The sequence below is a fragment of the Zootoca vivipara genome, chromosome Z (assembly GCF_963506605.1).
Source record: "Zootoca vivipara chromosome Z, rZooViv1.1, whole genome shotgun sequence".
Taxonomy (NCBI): domain Eukaryota; kingdom Metazoa; phylum Chordata; class Lepidosauria; order Squamata; family Lacertidae; genus Zootoca; species Zootoca vivipara.
This window is the reverse complement of record NC_083294.1, coordinates 20,214,577-20,238,166: the sequence shown is the minus strand read 5'-3', so window position 1 is coordinate 20,238,166 and position 23,590 is coordinate 20,214,577. Positions and strand designations below refer to the sequence as shown.

At 43.6% G+C, this 23,590-nt stretch overlaps 1 protein-coding gene across 2 annotated transcripts in view; it reads right to left on the bottom strand.

The window, feature by feature from the left end:
* Positions 1 to 2,605: 2,605 nt before the first annotated feature.
* AMOT (angiomotin) overlaps positions 2,606 to 23,590 on the bottom strand; it is a 72,091-nt gene continuing 51,106 nt past the window's right edge. For both annotated transcript variants that reach the window (XM_035113573.2, XM_035113572.2), the window contains exons 6-13: positions 21,392 to 21,478; positions 18,751 to 18,896; positions 13,524 to 13,673; positions 11,568 to 11,758; positions 10,795 to 10,917; positions 7,544 to 7,776; positions 5,956 to 6,192; positions 2,606 to 5,614 (exon numbers count right to left, since the gene is read on the bottom strand). In XM_035113573.2, coding sequence (XP_034969464.1) covers positions 5,514 to 5,614; positions 5,956 to 6,192; positions 7,544 to 7,776; positions 10,795 to 10,917; positions 11,568 to 11,758; positions 13,524 to 13,673; positions 18,751 to 18,896; positions 21,392 to 21,478 — 1,268 coding nt within the window. In that variant the 3' untranslated portion in view covers positions 2,606 to 5,513. The remainder of the gene's footprint in view (positions 5,615 to 5,955; positions 6,193 to 7,543; positions 7,777 to 10,794; positions 10,918 to 11,567; positions 11,759 to 13,523; positions 13,674 to 18,750; positions 18,897 to 21,391; positions 21,479 to 23,590) is intronic.

The following is a 23,590-nucleotide window of genomic DNA, read 5'->3' as shown; positions in this document are numbered from 1 at the left end:
GCACTCATCTCGCTTTACAGGCCGAGGGATCCATGACTAAGCCGTTTACCTTCCCGCCGGAGAGGTACCTACCGTCACAGGGATTCGAACCACCGACCTTCTGATCGGCAAGCCCAAGAAGCTCAGTGGTTTAGACCACAGCACCACCTGCATCCCTCTACAAAGCTACTATTGAGACCAGCCTTCCAGAAATCCTGGCATGTCACCAATGATTTGAACAACAATTCCCATCACCCTGTAGTGATTGATGGAAGTTGTAGTCCAATCACCAGGAAGGCACTGCATAATGAAAAGCTGATTTAGGCATTCTCTAATGACAAACACATACGGTATCAGCTGGCAGGAGGTTGGTGCTACTATTGTAAGTCAGCGAAATTCTGTTCTTATAATTTAAATGACTAAAAATTGTAGTTTGCTCGGGCCCACTTCCGCAGCTACTACAGGTACCGTAACACCCACTCCACATTTGTAGGAACTCAAGTCCTTTTGTGTGGCAGCCCCTACACTTTGGAACTCCCTGCCTGTTGACATCAGGCAGGAGCCTTCACTGTATTCCTTTTGGCACCTGCTAAAAACATTTTTTTAGACAAGCTTAGAAAGTTGGTGCAAGCTACAATCTGTTTTTAGTCTATTATTATTTTAACTTTTTGAAAACCTTACATTGTTAATAATTATTCCCTGGGTTTTCCTCCCAGCTGGAGCTCAAATCAGGTGGGCACCATTGCCATTATAAGAGAACAAGAGAGGCGTTCATGGTGAGTTCCAGCACCTCTTTTTCTAGAAATATAGCACTGGTTCTTCTTCCAGTTGATAAAGTTTATTATTTTATCTTTTTTTTTTTTTGGTAAATGGCTTTGAAGGCTTCCCCCCTGACAATCAAATGGTGTAAAAAATTTTTAAATGAAACGAAATATAAATAATGGTTTATCCTGCCCTGCTGTAGGGCAGAGCTTAAGCCCCACTTAAGTCTCCCCAAGTCTCTTGAGAGTCCCATGGACTGCTAGAAGATCAAACCTATCCATTCTGAAGGAAATCAGCCCTGAGTGCTCACTGGAAAGACAGATCCTGAAGCTGAGGCTCCAATACTTTGGCCACCTCATGAGAAGAATCCTTGGAAAAGACCCTGATGTTGGGAAAGATGGAGGGCACTAGGAGAAGGGGACGACAGAGGACGAGATGGTTGGACAGTGTTCTCGAAGCTACGAACATGAGTTTGACCAAACTGCGGGAGGCAGTGGAAGACAGGAGTGCCTGGCGTGCTATGGTCCATGGGGTCATGAAGAGTCGGACACGACTAAACGACTAAACAACAACAACAAGTCTCCCCAGCAAAAGGGGAGACATTATTGGGCTGGGGTGAGCAACAACTTGAGCAATTCAGGTTGCCAACTTACCCACGTCAGGCCACAAGAGGAGTGAGTGAAGTCAAAGCGGGTAAGAACCAACCAGGCAACATACAGGTGAAACTCGGAAAAGCAGAATATCATCGAAAAGTGCATTTATTTCAGTAATGCAACTTATTATTATTTATTTTTCTTTTAATTTTTACAAATGCTTTCTTTTGGAAATTCCACAGTAATAAAACAAATAGTTACAATAATACAACCCCCCCCCAAATAGACATCGCTTTTACATTTCATTAATTACAGTCCATTTATAATTGACCCGCCTAACGACAAATAATTACAACAATTATATATCTTGCTTTGCATGTCATGCATCTATCTCATGTATTGGTTTCACCTTTTAAGTTGCATTACTGAAATAAATGCACTTTTCGGCGATATTCTAATTTTCCGAGTTTCACTTGTAAAAGGTGACCTACCCAATTTCTAGCAGTTAAGAGCCTTGCTCTGTTGGCCACCGCTAATCAACACAAGTTGGTGGTCACCCCACTGCCAATTTTGTGTGTCAGTGGCTAGGCTTGCCAATGTTTTTTCTTCTTTGATTTTAGGTAAATTGCTAGAAATTAAAAAGGCGGTATTTGCTGACACTAAAACGCAGAGAGGCGAAAGTGTCATCTGACACAATTTGGGCAGGGCACTACTAAAGGCAGAACAGCCCTGTCAGGAAAAACACAAACAACAATGTGTTGTTTGGGGGGGCAGAGTGGGGCTTTTGCATTGATCCCTGAGAACACTGTTTGTTGTGTTACGTTTCTCAGTATGTGACTAACCTTTATATATATTGTTGGGTAGACCAATGGGCATGGCGGCTGGGAGCTGGAGTCCAACAACTGGAGTTAAGAACCACTGTGGTGTAGTGGTTAGAGCAGTAATGGCCCCTCTATATGTTAGGTGTAGTCGAAACATCTGCAGGCCTACCCCTGGGTTAGAATGCTGGACTAGGCCAGTGTTTCCTAAACCTGGGTTTCCAGATGGTTTTTGGACTACAATTCCCATCATCCCTGACCCCTGGTCTTGCTAGCTGGGGATGATGGGAGTTGTAGTCCAACAAGTTTGGGAAACACTGGACTAGGCCCTTGGAGTCCTCTGTTCAAATCCTGAGAGCCTCAAGTTAGCCACCCCTGTTGAAAATGTTTCCATCTAAACACTGATGTGGATACTGAAAAAGTAGAAGTGCTAAAAACAGTCTGAAGCAAATATATTTTCAGAAACAATTTTATTTTCTCCATAAATACAGTACAGGTACACTTTGTCATGAGGCTTACAGTCTAGACATAAAAAATAATAATACACACATTCCTATACTGGTGCAGGAGAAGAAATATATATATAGAGAGAGGCACCAAGCGAAGACATTCAACATGTTCAGAGCTCCGCAAATTCCCTCCTTTCAACAGACTGGAGACACAAGATGTTGGTATCATCCCTACAACCAGTTCCTGAATCATCTGGTCTAATGGGTCTGTTCCCAGTGGGAAGACGTTGCAGGAAAGACCCCTGGAGTGTTGCAACAGGGTTGGGGGGAACGCAACACCTGTTGATTTGCTTTCAGAATCATAGGATTGGATTTGACCCTAAGGGTCATCTAGAGTCCAACCCCCCTGCAACGTGTAAGAATAACTACAAAGCCTTCCTCTATACAATCTACACATAGTCTTCCCCGCTGGTGCCGTCAAGATGTTTAGAACTACCACTGTCCCCCCCCCCTCCCCATTGGCCATGCAGGCTGGGGAAGATGGGAATTGTGGTGTTCCCAGCTGGGGAAGACTCATCTACAGCATAGCTTCTATTACCCGAGTTTGTGTTAAAACTCTTAGTCTAAGGTTTGGTTCGAGCACAAAGGTTATCAGTTTTATATTGTCTTGCCTCATGTCCAGTACCAATAAATTTTACAGATGAAAAGGAGAAGCAGAAGAAGGAGCATTGCGCAGCATAACTTCTCCTAAGTAGTGTCAACTTCCAACTTTAATTCCACAGCAGGCCAAAAGTTACATGCGAGGAAAACAATTTTTCCTAATCAGCATGCAGATTCCCAAAGTCCCATAATTAGCATAATGAAAAGAGTGGGTGACCAGTGGAAAAATTCACTTGCTTCCACAAAACTCCCAGCTACTATGAGGCTAATTCGTAGCAGCAGAGAGTTGCAAAAAATAAAAAAATCAGGGTGTCCCCAAATGTGCATGGAGAAATCTCCTTTGAATCTGCGTCTCTTCTCCCACCCAAACTGGCACAACATTTTAGGGATGAACCTGCAGCCCTCCAGAACTCCTTTTGCTGGCCTGGGGAGAGTACACTCTGAAATAATTATATGGTATAAGATCACTTGCTTTGTCCCTATTAAAGGGAAATAATCCCGAAGGTCAAAAGGCACCATAGGACACAATGGATGCTTCACCTTTCTTTATGCCATTTCAGATCTTGATCTTCTGAAGATGCTAAGGAGAGGCTTGCATGCAACATGCTCTCTCACCTACCACAGGATTGGAGGCACCTGGATAAAGGAGAATAGACTTGCGCTCAGAAGGCACTTCCCTTCGGACACAACTTAACCCACAGACTCAGAGTTTACATTTTGTTCAATGGTTCCCTCTGTTGCCTCTGAATGACATAATCTAGTTACTCCCCCACTTCTGCTCATTTCTCTAATATACGTAACTTTGGGATCTGTGCTGGCTGTTGTTAAAAACATGTACGACAGAAACACATTCTTTTTTCAAACTTTTAAATGCATGTTTAAAATCGATCCTTGCAAAGTTCTCTACCTAGTGCTGCAATATTTATGTCAGCTCCCAAGAAACAAAATAATGCATGTTACGTTACAGGTGTGTGTCTATCTGTATGGGTATGAAAATCTGAAACCTTAGTTATGAATCTATTATAATTTCTAAATTTGTGCAGAAGATTAATGAGTTTTCAGGAAAACGCAAGGTTTTCAACCTGCAGGGTTGCTTTACTTTATTTAGAAAAGGACCCCAGTGTAACTATTATCTTGAGTAAGGCACTACATTCTTACATCAAACTATACAATTATTTTAAGAGAAAAAACTGCTAACTTCTGGAATGAATCGATTATAGTCTAAGAAGGCATGTGGAAGAGGCAAAAATATGGTTTAGGGAAAACTCCCCAGCATGGCCACATAGAAAATCAAGTTTCTGTCTGGTGACACACCCTGCCACTTGCTTAGTTTAGCAGTAACTCCAGTCAAGCCAGCTGAATGGCTGCGGTTTAAACGGAACGGAACAGCAGAACAACATGGAGAAAAGGCTCACAGCTTGTTCACTGAAATCCTGAATGGGACACATTATTCCCCATCCTGCTGCAAGGGTAGGAAGCCCTTTGACATATATGAAATAAACAGAAAACTCCCCTTACATCTTGGGGTATCTAACGAATGGACAGAATGATATGAACAATAAGATGTATTTTTTTTTTCCTAAAAAAAAACAAAAAAACGAGTGCAGGCACATTGTGGAAATCAACTTATTTTTTTCTAGTCCTGGAATGTTCTGTGAAAACGGACACTCTAGCAAAAAGGGCAAGGAACGTGAAAAAAAGTCGTTCCACCCTTTGGAGTCCCATACGTACAATGGTTCTCAGGGACCCCTGAATATTTGGGACATTTAAACGACACTCAAAAGTGACAGCACCATGTAATCATCTGGCAAACAGAGAAACCTGGGAAGTAACAGGCTTTGTAAAAAGGCATTATGGACGTCAACGTCTAAATAAGGTCCTTACTTTCCTTACAACACAGGGTTGTTGTTTTTTAATAACAAAAAAAAATACTGACATTTAAAAAATTTAGTGCATTTAAGAGCTTGGTTTAATTTTTATCCAGATGCTATCAGATCCAGTATTTTTAAAGAAACAGAAAGAAGATACGGGAAAGAACCTTCTTAAAAAAACAACCCAGAACTACTTTAATAATTTTGGAACAAAATATAAGTTAACCTGTCCATACCTTTGAGAAAATATATATATATATATACAAAAACAGCAGAAAGCTCTGGGTTCCTTTACTATGATTTGCTATTTTAAAAAAAAAGTTTCACAGGGGGAGGGGTACGGAGACACTTCTTGCTAGTCCGCTTCAGCTTTCAATTTCTTCAGATGAGATACTCCACCATTTCTGCATCGTTGAGGTCCTGCCCCAAATTCTGAGCTGGGTTCTTCCTTTCTAGAGTGTTGGAATGGAAAACTGGCGTATCTATAAAGCAAGAGAAGGAAATAAGTTTAAAAGGTGGTGGGGTATGTGTGATGATAAGTTTATAGGGGTGGTAGTCAATTGACAACTATATACTTTTCCAGCTCTTGTTTCCATCTAGCAAAATGCCTTCCATCTAGGGCTGCAATCTTTAAGTGATTTAACTGGTGAGATCAGCTGTTCCCCAACCTGATGCCCTCCAGGTATTTTAGATGGCAACTCCCATCATCCCCAGCCAGTATGGCCCCTGGGCAGAATGTTGCTTTAACTCATTGAAAGCCTTTACATTATTGCTGTTCATTATTCTTAAGTCCTGGCTCAGCCAAAGGGAAAGTCCTCATTACCTGCTTTGTCCGAAGTGTAGGTCAGATTCATAGCAGGGAGCCTCCCTTGCACAGGAGGCAAAGCAGAGGAGGAAGAAGAGGTGGAGACCTTGCTTTGCTCACTTCCCCGGTCCGTCTGAGTGCTACAGTCTCGGCTGCCGGTCTTGGAGTGCGCAAACAGCAGCGGAGGGGAGGGGAGGATGGGCGAAGGAGTGGAAGGAATGGATTCGGAGCGGCATTCTGTTCCCAGCAGAACACCTGAAGGGGAGACAAAGGACAAGGCAGTTGCACACCAGATGCATGATGCCAGCTTCATCTTATACAGTATTCTTCTCCCTGGGAGCATCCCACAGCACCCAGTCTGTTAAGACAATGTAGAGTTTCAGGAAAGGGTCACAGCTCAGAAGCTGAGCATCAGGTCTGCATGAAGAAAGGTCCCCAATGGCATATTCCAGGTATGGCTGGGAATGACCTCCACCTGAAATTCTGGAGAGCTGCTGCCCATTAGTGTAAACCAGGGACATCCAACTCCCAAGAGACTGTGATCTACTCCCAGAAAAGAAAAGAAAAAAATGGCAGTGATCCATCCATTTGGGGGGGGGGGAGTTCAGATTTGTCAAGCTTTTTTGTCAAGTTGTTGTAGAGAGACGCAACATGGAGGTGATTATTTTAAGTTGGGAACCCAAAAATCGCTCACCAAGACAAAAGCTGGCCAGCAGCCAGTGCTAACTCTGTCATCCGGTTTAGCGATCCTGAGCGACTGAAGGAAACGGGGATCCCAAGGATTGACCTGCTGATCCCAATTGACCAGTCGGACATCCCTGGTGGGGACAATACTGAGCCAGATGTCAGCCACTGTGGTCTGACTTTTGTATGTTCTTAGGAATCTATCTGTGGGTGCAATATTGCCATTTCCCAAGACACCCAGGCATTTTGGGTGTGTGTTTGTTTTTAATTTTTTTGACCCATTCTTCTTTTTTGCTTTCATTTGCCTTACTTATTGTGTGTTGTTGAGTTTATTTGTTGGTTTTTAAACTGAATATATAATATTTACATTTATTTAATAATAAAAAAGAGCCAAGAGCCTTACTAAAGTATGCATTCCAGAGGGTCACAACACAAATACACACTTCCATCAGTGCAACTTTAGGCAAGTGATTATAATGGCACAGCCAGAAGTTCAGAGTGGGAAAAGATTGTGCTGCTGTGCATGTGCTTCACTGATGGCTGCCATGTTCATCACTGCCCAAAGCAGGAAGATGTGTCCACCCCACCCCCTGCCACAGGTGTGTAGTATTTGAGCCTGGTGTCAACATATTGGCACCAGAGAGATAAAAATCCAGTGATTGTTCAAATACAACAATAAATCAAGGGGTGGGGGTCATTTCAAGATGGCAGTTTGAGTTGATTCTCTGTCACTTCCATGGAGACAAATTCTAAAAATACATGCCGCCGATGTCAAAATTAAATTCTACCAAAGGATAGGGCCGGTCCTGCAAGGCAGCATTTAATCTCTGGTCAACTGGACTGCTCAGAGCCCATGTATTATTTGTGAAACCACACCACCCACCTACCCACCCCTACACCCACACCCACACACGTAAATCACCTAAGCTGCCCTTCCAGCTCTTGTCCTCTCTCTTATCTTCCAGAATGGGAGTGCTGCTCAGTGTTGATGAATGAGAGAGCAAGCCTGAGCCAGTGTTGGAGATGGACATCAGGGATTTCGCTGGCCTCATGGAAGACAGCTGGTCTGTCTTGCTGGCCTCTTTCCTGGACCGCTGCTGGAGCACCTTAATCATGGCATCCTTCTCAATGATTTGAGCATGGAGTGTCTTGATCCTAGGAGTGGGCAAAAGGACAGTCCTCAATATATCAGTGATCCTGGGGCTTTTTCTGACTGCATCCCTCTTCCCAAATATTAAGAAAACTGGGCAGAGTTCATGGGTATGTCAATAGGATGCTTGATAGCCCATGGGCTCTAGCGAAAGAACTGAGGGATGTCCTGCTACACTCAAGAAGATTCCAGATAATTTGTGCAGGACAGCCTCTGCCAAGCCTGGTGTTGATGGGACTTGAGGTCCAAAAAACCATCAGGAGGGCACCAGGTTCATCTACATCAGGGGTCCCCAAACTACGGCCCCCGGGCCGGATGCGGCCCAATCGGCCTTCCAATACGGCCTGCGACGACCCCCGCCACCCGCTGCCGCCGCCCGCTCTCACGGCGCGCGGCGCAGCGACGATCTTGAAAATCGGCAAAAAATCGCCGAAAATCCTTTGTGCGCATGCGTATGGGCCTCTCCCGACCCGGAAGAGGTAATTTCTGGTGCACTTCCGGGTCGGGGGAGGCCCATACGCATGCGCACAAGCGATTTTCTGCGATTTTTTCCCCGCCCGTGTGCGTGTGCGCACGGGCGCGCACTCCCCCGCCCTCCGGCCCGCTGCGCGCGCACTCCCCTGCCCTCCGGCCCGCCGCGTGGTCGGCGTGGCGGGCACCGGCCCGCCGCACGGTAAGTCTGGGGACCCCTGATCTACATCTTCTTCTCATCTAGATGACTAGATGAGGAATGCTAGATGAGGAGATCTTACCGAAGGACAGGTATATTCTAATGTATGCAACAGTAGCGGCTAGATTACTTATAGGAAAAAATTGGAAGAGTAACAGGATACTAAGCAAAGAGGATTGGCAAGTAAATATGATATCATATTACAATTTGACAACAAAAACAGCAGAAATTAAAGGAATAAATGAGAAAGAAAAGGATAAAGATTGGAAAAAATTCAAAGATTATATAGCTAGCTTTGTGGAGAACGCTGATCTCTCAACAGATTTATGAAGGTTCAAACTAATGAATATTAAAAGGGACAGTAAGGACATAGGTATACATATGAGCAAAGGAAGAGAAACAAAAAGCGCAATATAAGACTGGCTGGAAAACACAATAGGGTGGGTGGAGGGTTGGGTGGTGGGTGGTTGGGGTGGTTGATGAGATGTAAATTGTTTTTTAATTAAGGAAAGATTATTTATTATTTATTGTAATTTTGGTTAGTTTGTGGTAATTATTATTTACTATATTTTTGGTTTGTTTATGGCATTTTTTGTAAATTTTTGCATGAAAATTAAAATTGAATTTAAAAAATTACTTTTTTTAGAAAAAGGGTGGCACCAGGTTGGAAAGACTTTTCTTTAAATAATTTTTATTGTTTTGTACATAACAATTTTATCACTATGAACAAGAAAAATCAAACCAATGTGGAAACAGAAATTCAATCCCCCTTCCAAATAACATAAACATTCTTGATCCTGAAAGGATATCTTAACTACTCTCAATGTCCTTTATTAATCCAGAGAGATAAATAACTACAAAATATCAGTTTATTAATATGTGTATGAAAATAGTAAAAAACAAAACCAATCCAACTGGTTAATTCCTAGGAAAAAGGAATGTTAAAACAACAATAGTATGTTAAAGAACTGAATGTTAATAAGCCAAAAAGATAAGAGGAACAGGAATAATCAGATTATCATTTTAAATTAATTCATCAACTAACGCTTAAATTTCACGTGTTACAAATTTATGCATAATGTGAAGGTGGCTGAATATAATTAACGCTAGTATAAATATAATTGGCAAGACATGTCTGATACTCAATGGAGTTTCTAATCAGGGGCAAGAGAAAGAAGAGCCAGAGAAAATATAAAGGTTCTTGAAAATGAAGCATTTTTAATACAGTACAAAAAAAATATCACATTCCAAGAGGAGACTTGCCAGGCAGTGTTCAGGCATGGTTCAAAGCAATTCAATTTGATGCTGGACACAAAGGAGGTTTACATGGAAGGAGGAACCAAGAAATATCTAGCTTTTACACTGTTATAGTTGCAACATAACACTTGTTCCACATTTGTAAGAACTCACACTTCGGAACTCCCTGCCTCTTAACATCAGGCAGGTGCATTTTTGTGTTTTTTTTCAGCACCTGCTAAAAACATTTTTGTTTAGGCAAGCCTATCCAGATATGTAGAATGCTGAAATGTGATTTAAACTGGCTTATCGATTTTAATTGTGTGTGTTTTAATGTTTTGAACAGCTGTTTTTAACTGATAATCTTATTGTTTTTTGTTCTTTTTGTAAACTGGTTTGAGATTTGTTTTTATAATTTAGTATAGAAAATTTATGGGAGGGAGGGGAGTTAGACATGTGCGCACACATCAAAGAAGTTATGCTCCTCTTCCATGGATCAAGCTATCCAATCCTGGGAGGGGAGGAGCCACCTGGCTAGCCAGAATCTCTTCCTTTGGTGTTGTACTACTAACCCTGCTTGTGTTCATTCCCACAAAAAAGGTTTTCTGCAATCCTATGGATTGTGCAGCATCTCAATTTTGACTCCAGGAAAAAGGGTGTGGGTATGTGAAGAGAAGAAACGTTTCCTATCCTAATTAATTATGTACAGGTGAAACTCGAAAAATTAGAATATCGTAGATAAGTGCATTTATTTCAGTAATGCAACTTAAAAGGTGAAACCAATATATGAGATAGATGCATGACATGCAAAGCAAGGTATGTCAAGCCTTGATTTGTTGTACTTGAAATTATTTATCGTTAGGCGGGTCAATTATAAATGGAATGTAATTAATGTAATAGCAATGCTTATTTTTGTATTATTGTAACAATTTGTTTTATTACTGTGGAATTTCCAAAAGAAAGCATATGTAAAAATTAAAAGAAAAATAAAAAACAATAAGTTGCATTACTGAAATAAACACACTTTTCAACGATATTCTAATTTTCCGAGTTTCACCTGTATTTAAAAACTGATACGAAAGAACAGCACAAGAAAAATGATCAAGCTGCAGTTTACCTTCCCTCCATGTCTAGGCATCTCCTGTTAGCCATCAGGATTTCCTCCTCTTCCTTCTGGATGCGGGCTTCAAGAGAGGTGTCGTAACTGGCGTTGGGCGAGTGGCTGATGGCAGTGGTGTCCCTGAAAAGTAAGCAGGACTAGTAGCTGGGCAGTGTGTAAGCAGGATCCCTACCGAACAGAAGCCATCGCAGTGTAGCTCCTGCGTGTAACCAGGATGCTCAACCTCACCCAAACGCTAGCCAAGCTCCTGTATCAGAAGAATCCCATGTTGCCCCACAACGCGAGGTCTGGGTGGCTGCAGGATTTAGAAATTCTAGCCCTTGTGGTTGTATGAAAAAACACACAAACTTTTATTAGAAGCCAGGTTCATAATAATGAGATCCTGGAGGTTGCCCACTCTTTTTAAAAAAATAAATGTTTTACTAAGAGTATTACAGCAAATTAAAGTAAATAAGAACAAAAGGGGCAAAAAATGCATTAAAAACGTTTTTTAAAGCAGAGGAAAACAACACTCTCCCTAAAGGAGCGGGAACGCAGCTTCTGCATGCTTTTCTGTCGTCTGAGGCTCAGGTGACCTCAGTGGTGCAGAGTGGGTTCCATCAGCATATGCTTCGGCCCTTGAAACAGACACACCTTACTTGCACATCAGTTTACAGAGCCATACTCCATGAATGAAGTGAAATGAATAAATAAAAACACTGTGGGGACGGGGGCTCTAAAGAAACACTCTCCTCTCCCCCGGTTTCTGTACTATCAACTCCGCTTCCTACCTCTGGGCAGCAACTGTAGCTGCGGCATCCAATGCAAACTGCCTCATGACGCTTTCTTCCAGGTACTTCTGTTCCCACTTCGTCATGTCTGCTTCCAGGGCAAGAATCCGCTCCTCCTTTTCCCGCAGGAGCTCCATAAGTGCTGTGGCGTTGTATTCAGAGACACTGGCCGGCTGAGACGTCCCCTGGCGCTGATGATAAAACGAGCCAATAAGCTGCTTAGAATGAAGGCTGGTGCCTTCCCCACTGAACACATTATTATTATTATTATTATTATTATTATTATTATTATTATTATTTGTTTCAGGATAAATATTCGTTGAAAAGTGCAAACATAATACGAAGGGAAAGAATACAATGAACTGAAGATGTAAACCAATAGGGCCTTCTTGGTGGCGGCTCCCAGACTCTGGAACTCCCTCCCTAGAGAAGGCAGACTGACTCCCTCCTTCTTGTCTTTCCACTGGCAGGTGAAAACTGTTTTATTCTGACAGGCTCTTGGGGACTGACTGTGCTGTTTTTACCAATAGACCTTTTTTATATTGCTTTAATTCTATTACAGTTTAAGTATTTTTAAACTATCATCTTTCATGTTTTTAGCCTTCTGCATTTAATCAGAGTTGTTTTAATTCATGTAAGCTGGCTTTCCCAGTCTGGGGAAAAGGTGGGATATAAATAAAGATAAAGATAAACCATAGGACATCATAGCCTGTACAGTGCATCTCCAGAAGGGATAACAAGGCATTGATTCATACAAATATCCCATTTACAAGTATCAAATAAATGCAAAAATAAAAGTGTTCTCCACCTGCAAACTCTGACATTACTGAAAATAAAGGTTCTATAAAATCGTAGGTGTGCCACACATTTGCCTATGCTGGGGACACTGAGCGACTGTCCCACTGATCACATTATTATTACATTTGCTAACTCTGCGGCTTCCTGGAGAATAAAGTTTGATTCACCTAAGTCAGCCAAATGTTGGATTGCTTGGCAAGTTTGAAGTGTGCTAATTATCAGTTGTGGGACCAAGCCGTTCTGTGGCTCACTTGGACAGAACAGTTTTTATCCCCTAGTAATAAAAATGCATGCATCTCACCATGGGCTGAAAAACATGCAGTGGAACAACCTGACAACTGTTCAGCTGGAAGCTCTGCTTTGACACACACTAAATTCATTACATAACAGAGGCACTTTATGAACAGTGCAGGAAGCAGCAGAAGGAAAGGCGCCTGTGATGTGTCTCCTAACAGAAAAAAAATGCTCACTCTTAAGTCGCTAACTAGGGCCAATGGCACAGTGTTTGCGCCACATGCAGAAGGGCTGGGAAAGATTCCCTGCCTGAAATGCTGGAGAGCTGCTGCCAGTCAGTGTAAACAATTCTGAACTTGAGGGATGAAGCAGCTGATATGGTGTTAGGGTTAGGTTCCTGTGTGTGTTCACCTCCTTTCAAAAAAGCAGTTGGTTAAATAAGTTTCACCAGGGCTTTTTAAAAACCAGAAGCCCAGCTCCTCCTCCTCTTATTATTTATACCCTGCCCATTTGGTGGGTTGCCCCAGCCACTCTAGGTGGCTCCCAACAGAATATTAAAAACATGATAAAAGATCAAACATTAAAAACTTCCCTAAACAGGGCTGCCTTCAGATGTACTCTAAAAGTCAGATAGTTGTCTATTTCCTTGACATCTGATGGGAGGGCGTTCCACAGGGCAGGCGCCACTACCAAGAAGGCCCCCTGCCTGGTTCCCTGTAACCTCACTTTTCGCAGTGAGGGAACCACCAGAAGGCCCTCAGTGCTGGACCTCAGTGTCCGGGCTGAATGGTGGGGGTGGAGACGCTCCTTCAGGTATACAGGACCGAGGCCGTTTAGGGCTTTTAAAGGTCAGCACCAACATTTTCAATTGTGCCCAGGAACGTACTCAGTTGGAAAGTGGCGGTCTGCTTAAGATCCTCTTACCTGCTGCATCCGAAGGGATTCAAGTTCCCTCTCCAGCCGTGTCCGCAGTCGGTGTTCCAGCTGTTCGCGCTTCTCACAGGCTGCCTGCAGCTGAACTAAGGCCTGTTGCATTTTCTCCACCTTCTCAACATAAACCTGCTTCTTCTTCAACTAAAAGAAAAAAAGGGTGGGGGGGGAGTGTAGGTGGTGAAGCTCCTTTTAGTATCCAGAAGCATCATGGCACCTGCTAGCTCCAGCAAGCATTTGTCAAGGGCAGAAACCTAGATTCCCCCCCCCATTATCCCAAAAGCACAGCAGGGGGAGGGCAACAACCACCCTTTTGCTGTCCCCCCAAATCAGGGGAAGGGCTCAGTGGTAGGGAACTGAATGCAGGACATAAGAAGAGCCAGCTGGGTTAGGTCAAAGGCCCAACTAGACCAGGACTCTGTTCTCACGCCCACTGACCAGCTGGGGAGTCTGCAAGCAGGACCTGAGCACAACAGTACTCTGTGGTTATGGGTTCAATTCCTGACACAGCTAGGTAAGGCTGGGAAAGACCTCTCCCTGAAACCCCAGAGAGCTAAGAAGGGCTTCCTGGATGAGGCAAATGGCTCACATAGTCTAGCGTCCTGTTCTCACAGTAGCCAACCAGATTCCTGTGGGAAATCCACAAGCAGGAACTGAGCACAGGAGCACACCCTCCCCACCTATGGTTTCCAGGAAATGGTATTCAAAAGCATTTGCTGCCTCCAACTGTAGAGGGCAGAGCTCAGCCATCAATGTGGGACGCGGGTGGCGCTGTGGTCTAAACCACTGAGCCTCTGGGGCTTGCCGATCAGAAGGTCGGTGGTTCGAATCCCCGTGACCGAGTGAATAAACCTGTATTCTGTATGGGAGGGTTTTGAGCATGGCTGAGTTGTCGCACAGAACCTTTGAGAACCAGACACCACGAAGCGCCACCGTGCCTCAAAAGCAACTCAAGCCAAACTCATCTGGTCAGTTCTTTCCCACTTTCTGTTTGCTTGTTTTAAAATAAGTTATAACCCTCAAAGAGTGCCTCTGGAAAATTACTCACAGACCAAAATGGAGTGATGCAAAAAAAAAAGAGAGAGAGAAGTTTAAAAACAACCCAGCAATTTCTGTGCCAATGCATATGCATGGGCCCTTGAAACAGACACACTATAAACAGACATGTTATATCTATGGTGTCCTAGTCACAGAGTGTTACACTAAGACCTGGGAAACCAGGGTTCAGTTCCTCACAATTAGCCATGAAGCTCACTGGCTGACCTTGGGGGGAAGTCACTGTTGTGGGGATTAAATGGGGAGGGGGGAGAGCCGTGTATGCCACATTGAGCTCCTTGGAGGGATATAAATTGGGATATAAATGCAATAAATGGGGGGTGGGGAATGAGTAAAATGAATATTCTTGGGCGATTCCACGGAAACTGGAATTTGATCTTGTGATATCCCCCCACACACTTCCGAGAGAAGGAATAGCGGACTGACCTTCTCCATCAGTTCCGCTGATAGAAGATAACTATGCGGTGATTGATGGTAGTCAGACAGATGGTCTGACTATTAAATCATTTTGGGAGATAAGAGTGATCAAATAGGAGAAACCTCAAATGCTTTGATCAAGGCTGTTCTCTGCTTTCTGCACCTGGTGGCTTGGATGGGTGACAGAACTAGATGGCAAGCTGAAGAGCTGGCATTGTGCCCAAACGCCACGTAACGACCCTCTGTGGGTAAAGAAAACCTGCACCCTCTCTTTCATTAAATACTTCTGGGACGAGAAAAAAACCCTGCAAATTAGAGAGATTTCTCTGTCTGCTGATTAAAATATACAATCAGAAAACTTGTAAGAGCCACTTCCTGTCTCTAAGAACAAAGGGGAAACTGGTGGTGGGAATTAATGGACATAAAGTTAATATTAAAGAAAAAACTTGGTTGATATTTACCAATAATAATAACAATCTGGGAACCAGTCCTGGACTTTGGTGGGGGAAAAGAAAAGAATGATTCTGAGACGCTTTGACTTAAAAGAAATACTGTTTAACAGAAAGTGGAGAAGATGGATGTTATCTTGGACTGACTGATTATTTCTTTTAAATGTAATTGGCAAATGGAAAATTGGAAGCCCCTTTTATCTCTCTCTAATCCTCTCTCTCTCTCTCTCTCTCTCTCTCTCTCTCTCTCTCGTTTCTTCTTTTTATTTTTTCTTTGGAATCCTTTGTTAAGGTCCAGGGAATTAAGTACTGTACCCCGTATTCATGCGGGTGGTGGATGGTTCATGGAGGACCCTGGGTGGGAGACAGGGGAGTGTTGCCGCCCTCCCAGGGTGAGTGGCTGGGAGGAGAAAGGAAGGATCCCAGGTGAGAGATGGGAGGGACTGATATGTTCTGTGGGTGGGGGCTGATAATTGCCTACAAGAGAGGAATCTATATTCTACTTGTTTTGCTTGTCGTTATGGTAGCAGCTATCTTATTGTATTGTGAAAAACTTTAATAAAAATATTTTAAAAAATAATAATTAAGGAATTAGATGAAAAAAACGGAATTCATATCTTCCCATATAACAAAGGGAAAAACTTGGCTAAAAACAATCCAGAATTTGAAAAGTATACTTTGAAAGCCAAGTTAACAAATACTATTAGCAGCTTGGATTTGATCACCACAATCAGTATTCAGAGGTAAAAAAGTAAATTAGAAAACCATGGCCATATTATCCCTGTTGATGCTGATCAATAAACTTTCCCTTATTTTCAAAAATTCTTTTGGTGCATATTCTGCGCAGTGACTCAAAGCACAAGATGTCTTCCCAACGGGTCAAAAATTCCAAGCAATCGTTCAGCCAGAGCTCTAGAGCTGCCACAGTTTGGGAATGAGTCCCAAGAGGCTTGGAAATGTTTTTCTCGTAACAGAGATGAATCCTTCTCCAGCTCCTATTAAAATCTGGGTGAGAGAAGACTTGCATGGCACAGTCACAGAAAAAAAAAACCCTCTCTTCAAAGAAGATGGGAAGACAACCAAGGCGGCTTTGAAAGAGGATTAAGGCAAATTCATGAAGGAGGAGAGGGCTAGCAGCAACAATGGCTCTTGCTGTCTGCCTCTACAGCTGGAGGCAGCAATGCATCTGAGTATCTGGAATGCTTCTGAGTTGCTGGAAACTGCAGGAGTAGGGTGTGGTCTTGTGCTTGAATCCTGCTTGCTGGTTTCCCACAGGCAACTGTTTAGGATAACAGGATGCTGTACTAGGCGGGCCATGGGCATAGGTGCCAACTCCCAGATTGAAAAATCCAGGATCGGTGGCACTGGAAGTCATGCTGCGGCCATTTTGGAACTGGGCAGAGCAGCACCGGAAGTTGCTTCTGTGCATGCTCTGCCCATTTCCAAAATGGCTGCAGCGCCGGAAGTCACGCTGCGGCCATTTTGGAGCTGGGCAGAGCAGCACCGGAAGTCGCTTCTATGCATGCTCTGCCCATTTCCAAAATGGCTGCAGCGCCAGAAATCGCTTCTGTGCATGTCCAGAGACTCCAGGCATGTGCAGAAGGAGCCTCCCCAGGCCGGTAAGAATCCAGGGCATTTACGGGTTTTTTTAAAAATCCGGGCTGCCAGCAGGAAACGGCTGGAAAAACAGGGGTTTCCCGGGGAATACGGGAAACTTGGCAGCTATGGCCACAGGTCTGATCCAGCAGGTTCTTATATTTTTAATGCAGCTGCTCTGAAATCGGATCACGCAGCAGCTGCGAATATCTTCCATCATTTGTACCGAAAACACAATAGCGCCAGCATTCCATTGCATGAGGGTTTCCTTCTTTTCTTTTCTTTTACAGCCTTGGTCACCCTGGTGCGCCCAAGATACCCTGGACCACAACAGCCATCAGTCCCTGGCCAGCCCAGTTCCCCCACCTGCACAATGAGCTGATGTAGCCCCCCCAAGCTCCCCATTGCTACTTTTGGAAGCATGGAAAGAAAAAAAACAGAGAAAGGAGGAGAGCACAGTTCCCCATTTTATTCCCCACATACAAGACTGAAATCCTGCTGTCTCAGATGCACTTAAGAATAAGGATGCCACCGTCCAATTTTGTTATCTGGGCACCAGGAATGAAGCCACCCCACCCCACTTTATTTCCAAGAGCAAGCTCAGAGGCCCAACTGGACTTGCATAAAAAACAGCCTTCACAATACTATGCCCAATCATCCTCTTAAAAAGGAGTCTGGAAAAGGTTAAGCAAGCAGAGGAGAGTCAAGGAAGCAGCGTGCACAACACACACACACACACACACACACACACACACACACACACACACACACACAAAACTCAACCATCTACACGTGCCAAGAACACCACTTAGCAAAATCCTCACTCTTTTGTAAGGCTAGATTGGAAATTATTTACAATTAACGGGCTCAGAAATGTGGACTAAGCACACAAAGGATCTGGCCAAACCACCTATAATAGCATTGATAACCAATCAGTGCTAAAATCATAGGCCTGGTTCTCCTTTTCAGAATTCAAAACACCCTTCACACAATGGTGTTTTGGGAAATTACAGTAAAAAAGAAAATGGCAAATCTTTTAGGGATTTTGGTTTCCTTAATAATGCCCAGTGAGTGTTTGAAGAAAGGGGGTCCAGCAGTCAAGCTGGCATCCTTAAGGACATTCCATTCTTACTGCCTTTTAGCAGTGCAGATCCTGTAAGTTTAACTGGTGCTCATTCATGGAAGAGCATCCACATTTATTTGCAAGAGGAATGAAAAGCACCAACCTGGTCCTTCGCAAGAGCGTCAAGCACCAACGCAGGTTGGCTAAAAATATGACAGTTGTCCATAGAGATGATGGGATCTCACTTATTTGAGATGAAAGCAGTGGAGGTTTTCCTTTTCAAAATGTTTTGTTTTTAAGACCAGTTTCCAAACTTTCTAAACTCTCCAAGGGATCTTTGCAGGTATGACTAAAACTGAGCAATACAGCTTTAACTACATTCTTTCATGACTCTCTTGAGATAGATGAAAAAAGCTTTTGTGCTGCCCCCAGGACATTATATGATGGCCATTCGGATAATTTGTATGGATTAATAAGAATCATTTATGCTACTGTGCAACTTGATATGACTTACTTTGCTTTTCTGTTAAAAGTGAATGTAGATGGCAGAATGCAAACACAAAAGTGTGAAATGAGAAACAGACCGAACATGTGATGAGAACCTCCAGCAGTTCCTCTGCGCTGGGGAATGGGGCCTTACCTCTTCTTCCAGTTTCACCACTTTGGCTTGAGCATTGTTCAAAGCCTGGTCGCGAATTTCAATGTGCCTCCTCTGTTCCTCATTAGCAGAGCGAACTCCGGCCAGCTCGATCTCCAGCTTCTCCTTCTCCCTCTGGGATTCTTTGTCTGCCCAAATAAAGAGGGGGTGGAAGGAAAACTTTTTAAGAAAGTGGGCATAAGGGCAAGGAGAAAGATTGAGTCGTCTTCTGGGAAATCCATTTAAAATCTGTTTCTTTTAAAATGCGTATCATCCTTCTTCATTCTACCTTTCCTCCAAGGAGTGCAAGGCAGTTGGCATGGTTCCCCCCTGACACTTTTATCCCTACTACAACCATGTGACAGGCCGTGACACTGGTGGATCTCAAGTTCTAGTAAAAAAACAAATTACGACTCTGCAAGCCTGATGTTTGTCCACCTGTGTTTTATATATTAACAGCCTAAAAAACCGTAGGTCTTGCAGCAGATGTCAAATTCAGTGCCCCACTATGTACAGAAAAGGACAATATGCTGCCAGCAGGAATGATTTCGCACACCTAATTTCCAGCAAGATTATCTGACTGCTTTGGTCAAATCCAGCCTTCGCCCCATTCCTTAGCTACGTGAACTCCACAGTGTAGTTTGCTACAAATGAGACAGACAACACCCATACAAACTGCAATTCCTTGCTCCTGTTTAGGAAAGTTCATTCTGGTGTGCAAAAACGTTTTGTGCTAGTGAGATTCAGATGACTTCCACACAATATGCCTAGTGTGATTTGAGTTGGGTAATTAGAGGGAGAGAAGTGAGTCTACCCCCACACAAGGGAATTGTGTAAACTGGACTTTAACTAAGGACATTTGGTTTGGCTGAAGCAAGCGCACGTGAGCGCGCGCACACACACACACACACGATGAATCCCAAATGGAGTGGATTCGCTGCTTGCTTTAATCCAGCAAGAAGTGTTCTACGAAGAATGAACAGCCTGGAACCTCTGCAGTGAGGTGTCCAAACAAGACCCATTTTATGGGTTACTATGTTCAAAACAAACAGGATAATCCAGGCATGCCTAAGGCATGAGGTGGCGTGGCACAAATGAAGAATGAATTCACCAAGGGTGCTGCTTTTTGCGGAGCTGCTGTGGTTCTCAGCATTCTGCCAGTTGGATGCCAACACTGACTCAGCTGCAGAATACACACCTCTTGAATAAAATACATCCAGCCCTGACAACACAGGAGAAAGCACATTCCAAGCTGCGGCATCATCCCATGCCTAAGGAATGACACCAAGTGGATAGTTTTGTTAACAGAACCAGATTTTATCCAGCCAGCAGACAGGCTAAGCAGTGCCAATCTTGCAGGTGTGGAAAGAATGAAAGCAGAATTTTACACTGTGTTCACATTAAGATTTTAGTGGTAGGGCTCTGTTTATATGTTATAAAAGCGACCCTATAGACGTGTAGTATTTTCACACCCTACCCATGGGGAATGGGATGGTGCATCTCATTCGGTTAGCACTGGAATATCCACCAGGAGTATCAGCAGCATTTTCTCCTTTCAAAATCAATTATGTTTCAGGAGCAAACTGGAGGAAGATGGATGTTGGAGCAAGACAAGCCTTGGGTCTGCTCCAGCAGGGGTCTTCCTAGATTCTTATCCCAACAGGTCCTGGATCTACCTACAATGGCCAGTCAGATGCTTCCAGAAAGCCCACAAACAGGGGCATGAAAGAAAAAGTCCCCCATCCACCCCCCGGTAGTCACTCCCTTGCAGCTAGCATTCGGTGATAGTCATCATGGCTGGGCTCAGGGGCAGCCCAGCAGCCACTGCCCAGGGAAGAACCATAGCTCAGTGGCACTGCACTTGCTTTGCAAACATAAGGTCCTGGGTTCAATCCCCAGAAACTCCAGGAAGGGCTGGAATCTTGTCTAAAATCCTGGTAAGTTGCTAACTTTAAGTGTAGACTGTAATGTGGACGCTACTGAGGAAAAAAAACCCCAAAACATTAAACAGCCCAACAATTTAAAACTTTCAAAAAAAATTGAAATCAACAATACAGTCGTACCTCAGAAGTTGAACAGAGTACGCTCTGGAAGTCCGTTTGACTTACGAAATGTTCGACTTCCAAAGTGCTGCTTCTGATTGGCTGCAGGAATGGGTTCGCTCATGTAGGGAAGGCTTAGTAAACTTCTCCCTTTGCTGGTCCTGCACCATCAGCTCAATGAGCCAGGAAAAAAATCCCTGCCGGCATCTCCAGGAAGAGCTGGGAGAGTCTTTTAATCTCTCCCTTTGTTTTGCACTATAGAACTATATCCAGTGCAATTTAGGAAAGGTATCGGTAAGGTGGGGGAGAACCAAGGGGTAGAGAAATAAATGTTCAGGGGAAGTGTGAATGTGTGGAAGTAAAGAACTGTAGTGAGTAAAGGGTGGGAAAGAGAAACTGCTCATTACTATGAGCAGCACTGATGGTGCCTTATTTTTTTTTAAAGATGCAAGCAGACACCACCAGCATCTCACCATCTTATGCTATGCTGAGCCATTCCCAAGCCTACCCACTGCTTGCACTAGTGATTTCTGAAGAGCTGTCACCTCAAGCCCACCTTTGCAACAGGCCTCAACCATATTAAAGGAGAAATTTAGACTCACTTTGTGCAAAGAGCTGGCAGATGGTTTTCTTGTTATCCTCAGAGCCTTCCTTCTCTGCAAGCTGCTTGTTGGCCGTTTCCATACGCTCTGCAGAGGAGAGGATAAATACATTTTACAGAATCCGCACAGGTAATTGCAGCTAGCATATTGTATGTTTTCCTAACACCAAGCTTCCTCAATCAATCTGGAGCTCCGGCTGGAGCTGATACCAAGTTGCAGTGAGGTGGACAGCAATTAAAGATGACTGGATAAATTCACGGATGGTTAAGCTATCAATGGCTACTGGCCACAATGGAGGCTGGTTCTCATGGCTGAAGAAGTAAGTGCAACAGTACTTCAAGAAGACTCCGCCAGGCAACCAGGGGTGGTGAGGGGGCAATGGGAGGAGGAGAGGTGCAGGGTCACTTTACTGGAGCACCTGAGAAACCAGCAGCTATTAGCCCTTCCTCCCCCTTGAACTGTTTATATCTCAGCTGCTCATTAGAAGATCTCTTCACTAAGGACTGGTATCTGGGTTTGCTTATTTTCTCCTTCTTCCCCACTCACTTGCCTTTTCTGCTGTGTCTTTTAGATTGTGTGCCTGAGGACAGGGACAGTCTTTTTTTCCTTTTTTTTTAAACCTGATCTGTAAATCACCCTCCAAGACTTCTTTTCTGGCTGAAGAGTGTAGTTAGAAAAAAGCTATCAATAAATAAGAGTTTTAAACATAGCATTTCTCAAAACAGGCTAGATAGCTTTTAGGTATAGAATCATAGAATCGGAAGAGACCACAAGGGCCATCCAGTCCAACCCTCTGCCAAGTAGGAAACACCATCAAAGCATTCTTGACATATGCCTGTCAAGCCTCTGCTTAAAGACCTCCAAAGAAGGAGACTCCACCACACTCCTTGGCAGCAAATTCCACTGTCAAACAGCTCTTACTGTCAGGAAGTTCTTCCTAATGTTTAGGTGGAATCTTCTTTCTTGTAGTTTGAATCCATTGCTCTGTGTCCGCTTCTCTGGAGCAGCAGAAAACAACCTTTATCCCTCCTCCATATGACATCCTTTCATATATTTGAACATGGCTATCATATCACCCCTTAACCTTCTCTTCTCCAGGCTAAACATGCTCAGCTCCCTAAGCCGTTCCTCATAAGGCATTGTTTCCAGGCCTTTGCCCATTTTGGTTGCCCTCTTTTGGACACGTTCCAGCTTGTCAGTATCCTTCTTGAACTGTGGTGCCCAGAACTGGACACAGTACTCCAGGTGAGGTCTGACCAGAGCAGAATACAGTGGTACTATTACTTCCCTTGATCTAGATGCTATACTCCTATTGATGCAGCCCAGAATTGCATTGGCTTTTTTAGCTGCTGCATCACACTGTTGACTCATGTCAAGTTTGTGGTCTACCAAGACTCCTAGATCCTTTTCACATATACTGCTCTCAAGCCAGGTGTCTCCCATCCTGTATTTGTGCCTTTCTTTTTTTTTTTGCCCAAGTGTAGTACTTTACATTTCTCCTTGTTAAAATTCATCTTGTTTGCTTTGGCCCAGTTGTCTAATCTGTTAAGGTATGGCAAACTGCCACAATGGCACAATTCACCATCTGTGTCGCTAGAAGAGAGTCAGAAGACAGAGAATGCTGCACTTGAGTTGAAACCTCCCTTAAGCTGTGACGCCTATCAAACAACCTGGAGTTCATCACATGCTCTCAGCAGAACAGAGTGCCTGGGTGGAGTAGGGGTTAGAGTGTCGGACTAGGACTTAGGAGACCAGGGTTCAAATCCCCACTCAACCATGAAGCTCACTGGGTGACTTTGGGCTAGTCATTGCCTCTCAATCTAACCAACCTGTTGTTGTGTGGATTAAATGAGCCAGAGAAGAACCACGTATAGCACCTTGAGCTCCTCGTGGCGGAAAGAAGGTGGGATATAAAATGAATCAATTCTCAGGGACCTCAGAGTTGCCATACTGCAAGTTTCATAGGCAAGCAGGATACCAACGTTTTCCCAGTGCAAGTTATTACACAGAGCTGTTGTAAGGGGAGGCGTGCTAAGACTTGTAAGCCAATAAAAATTATTTACAAGGGAAATAAATAGTGTAGTATTAGAATCAAAAATCTTTCTATCATGGCACTAATCTTAATTACATACATTAGTCAGTCATCAGCTATCAGTACTAACACGTAGAGTATTTTAAATGTCTTTTTAATGCCTGTGT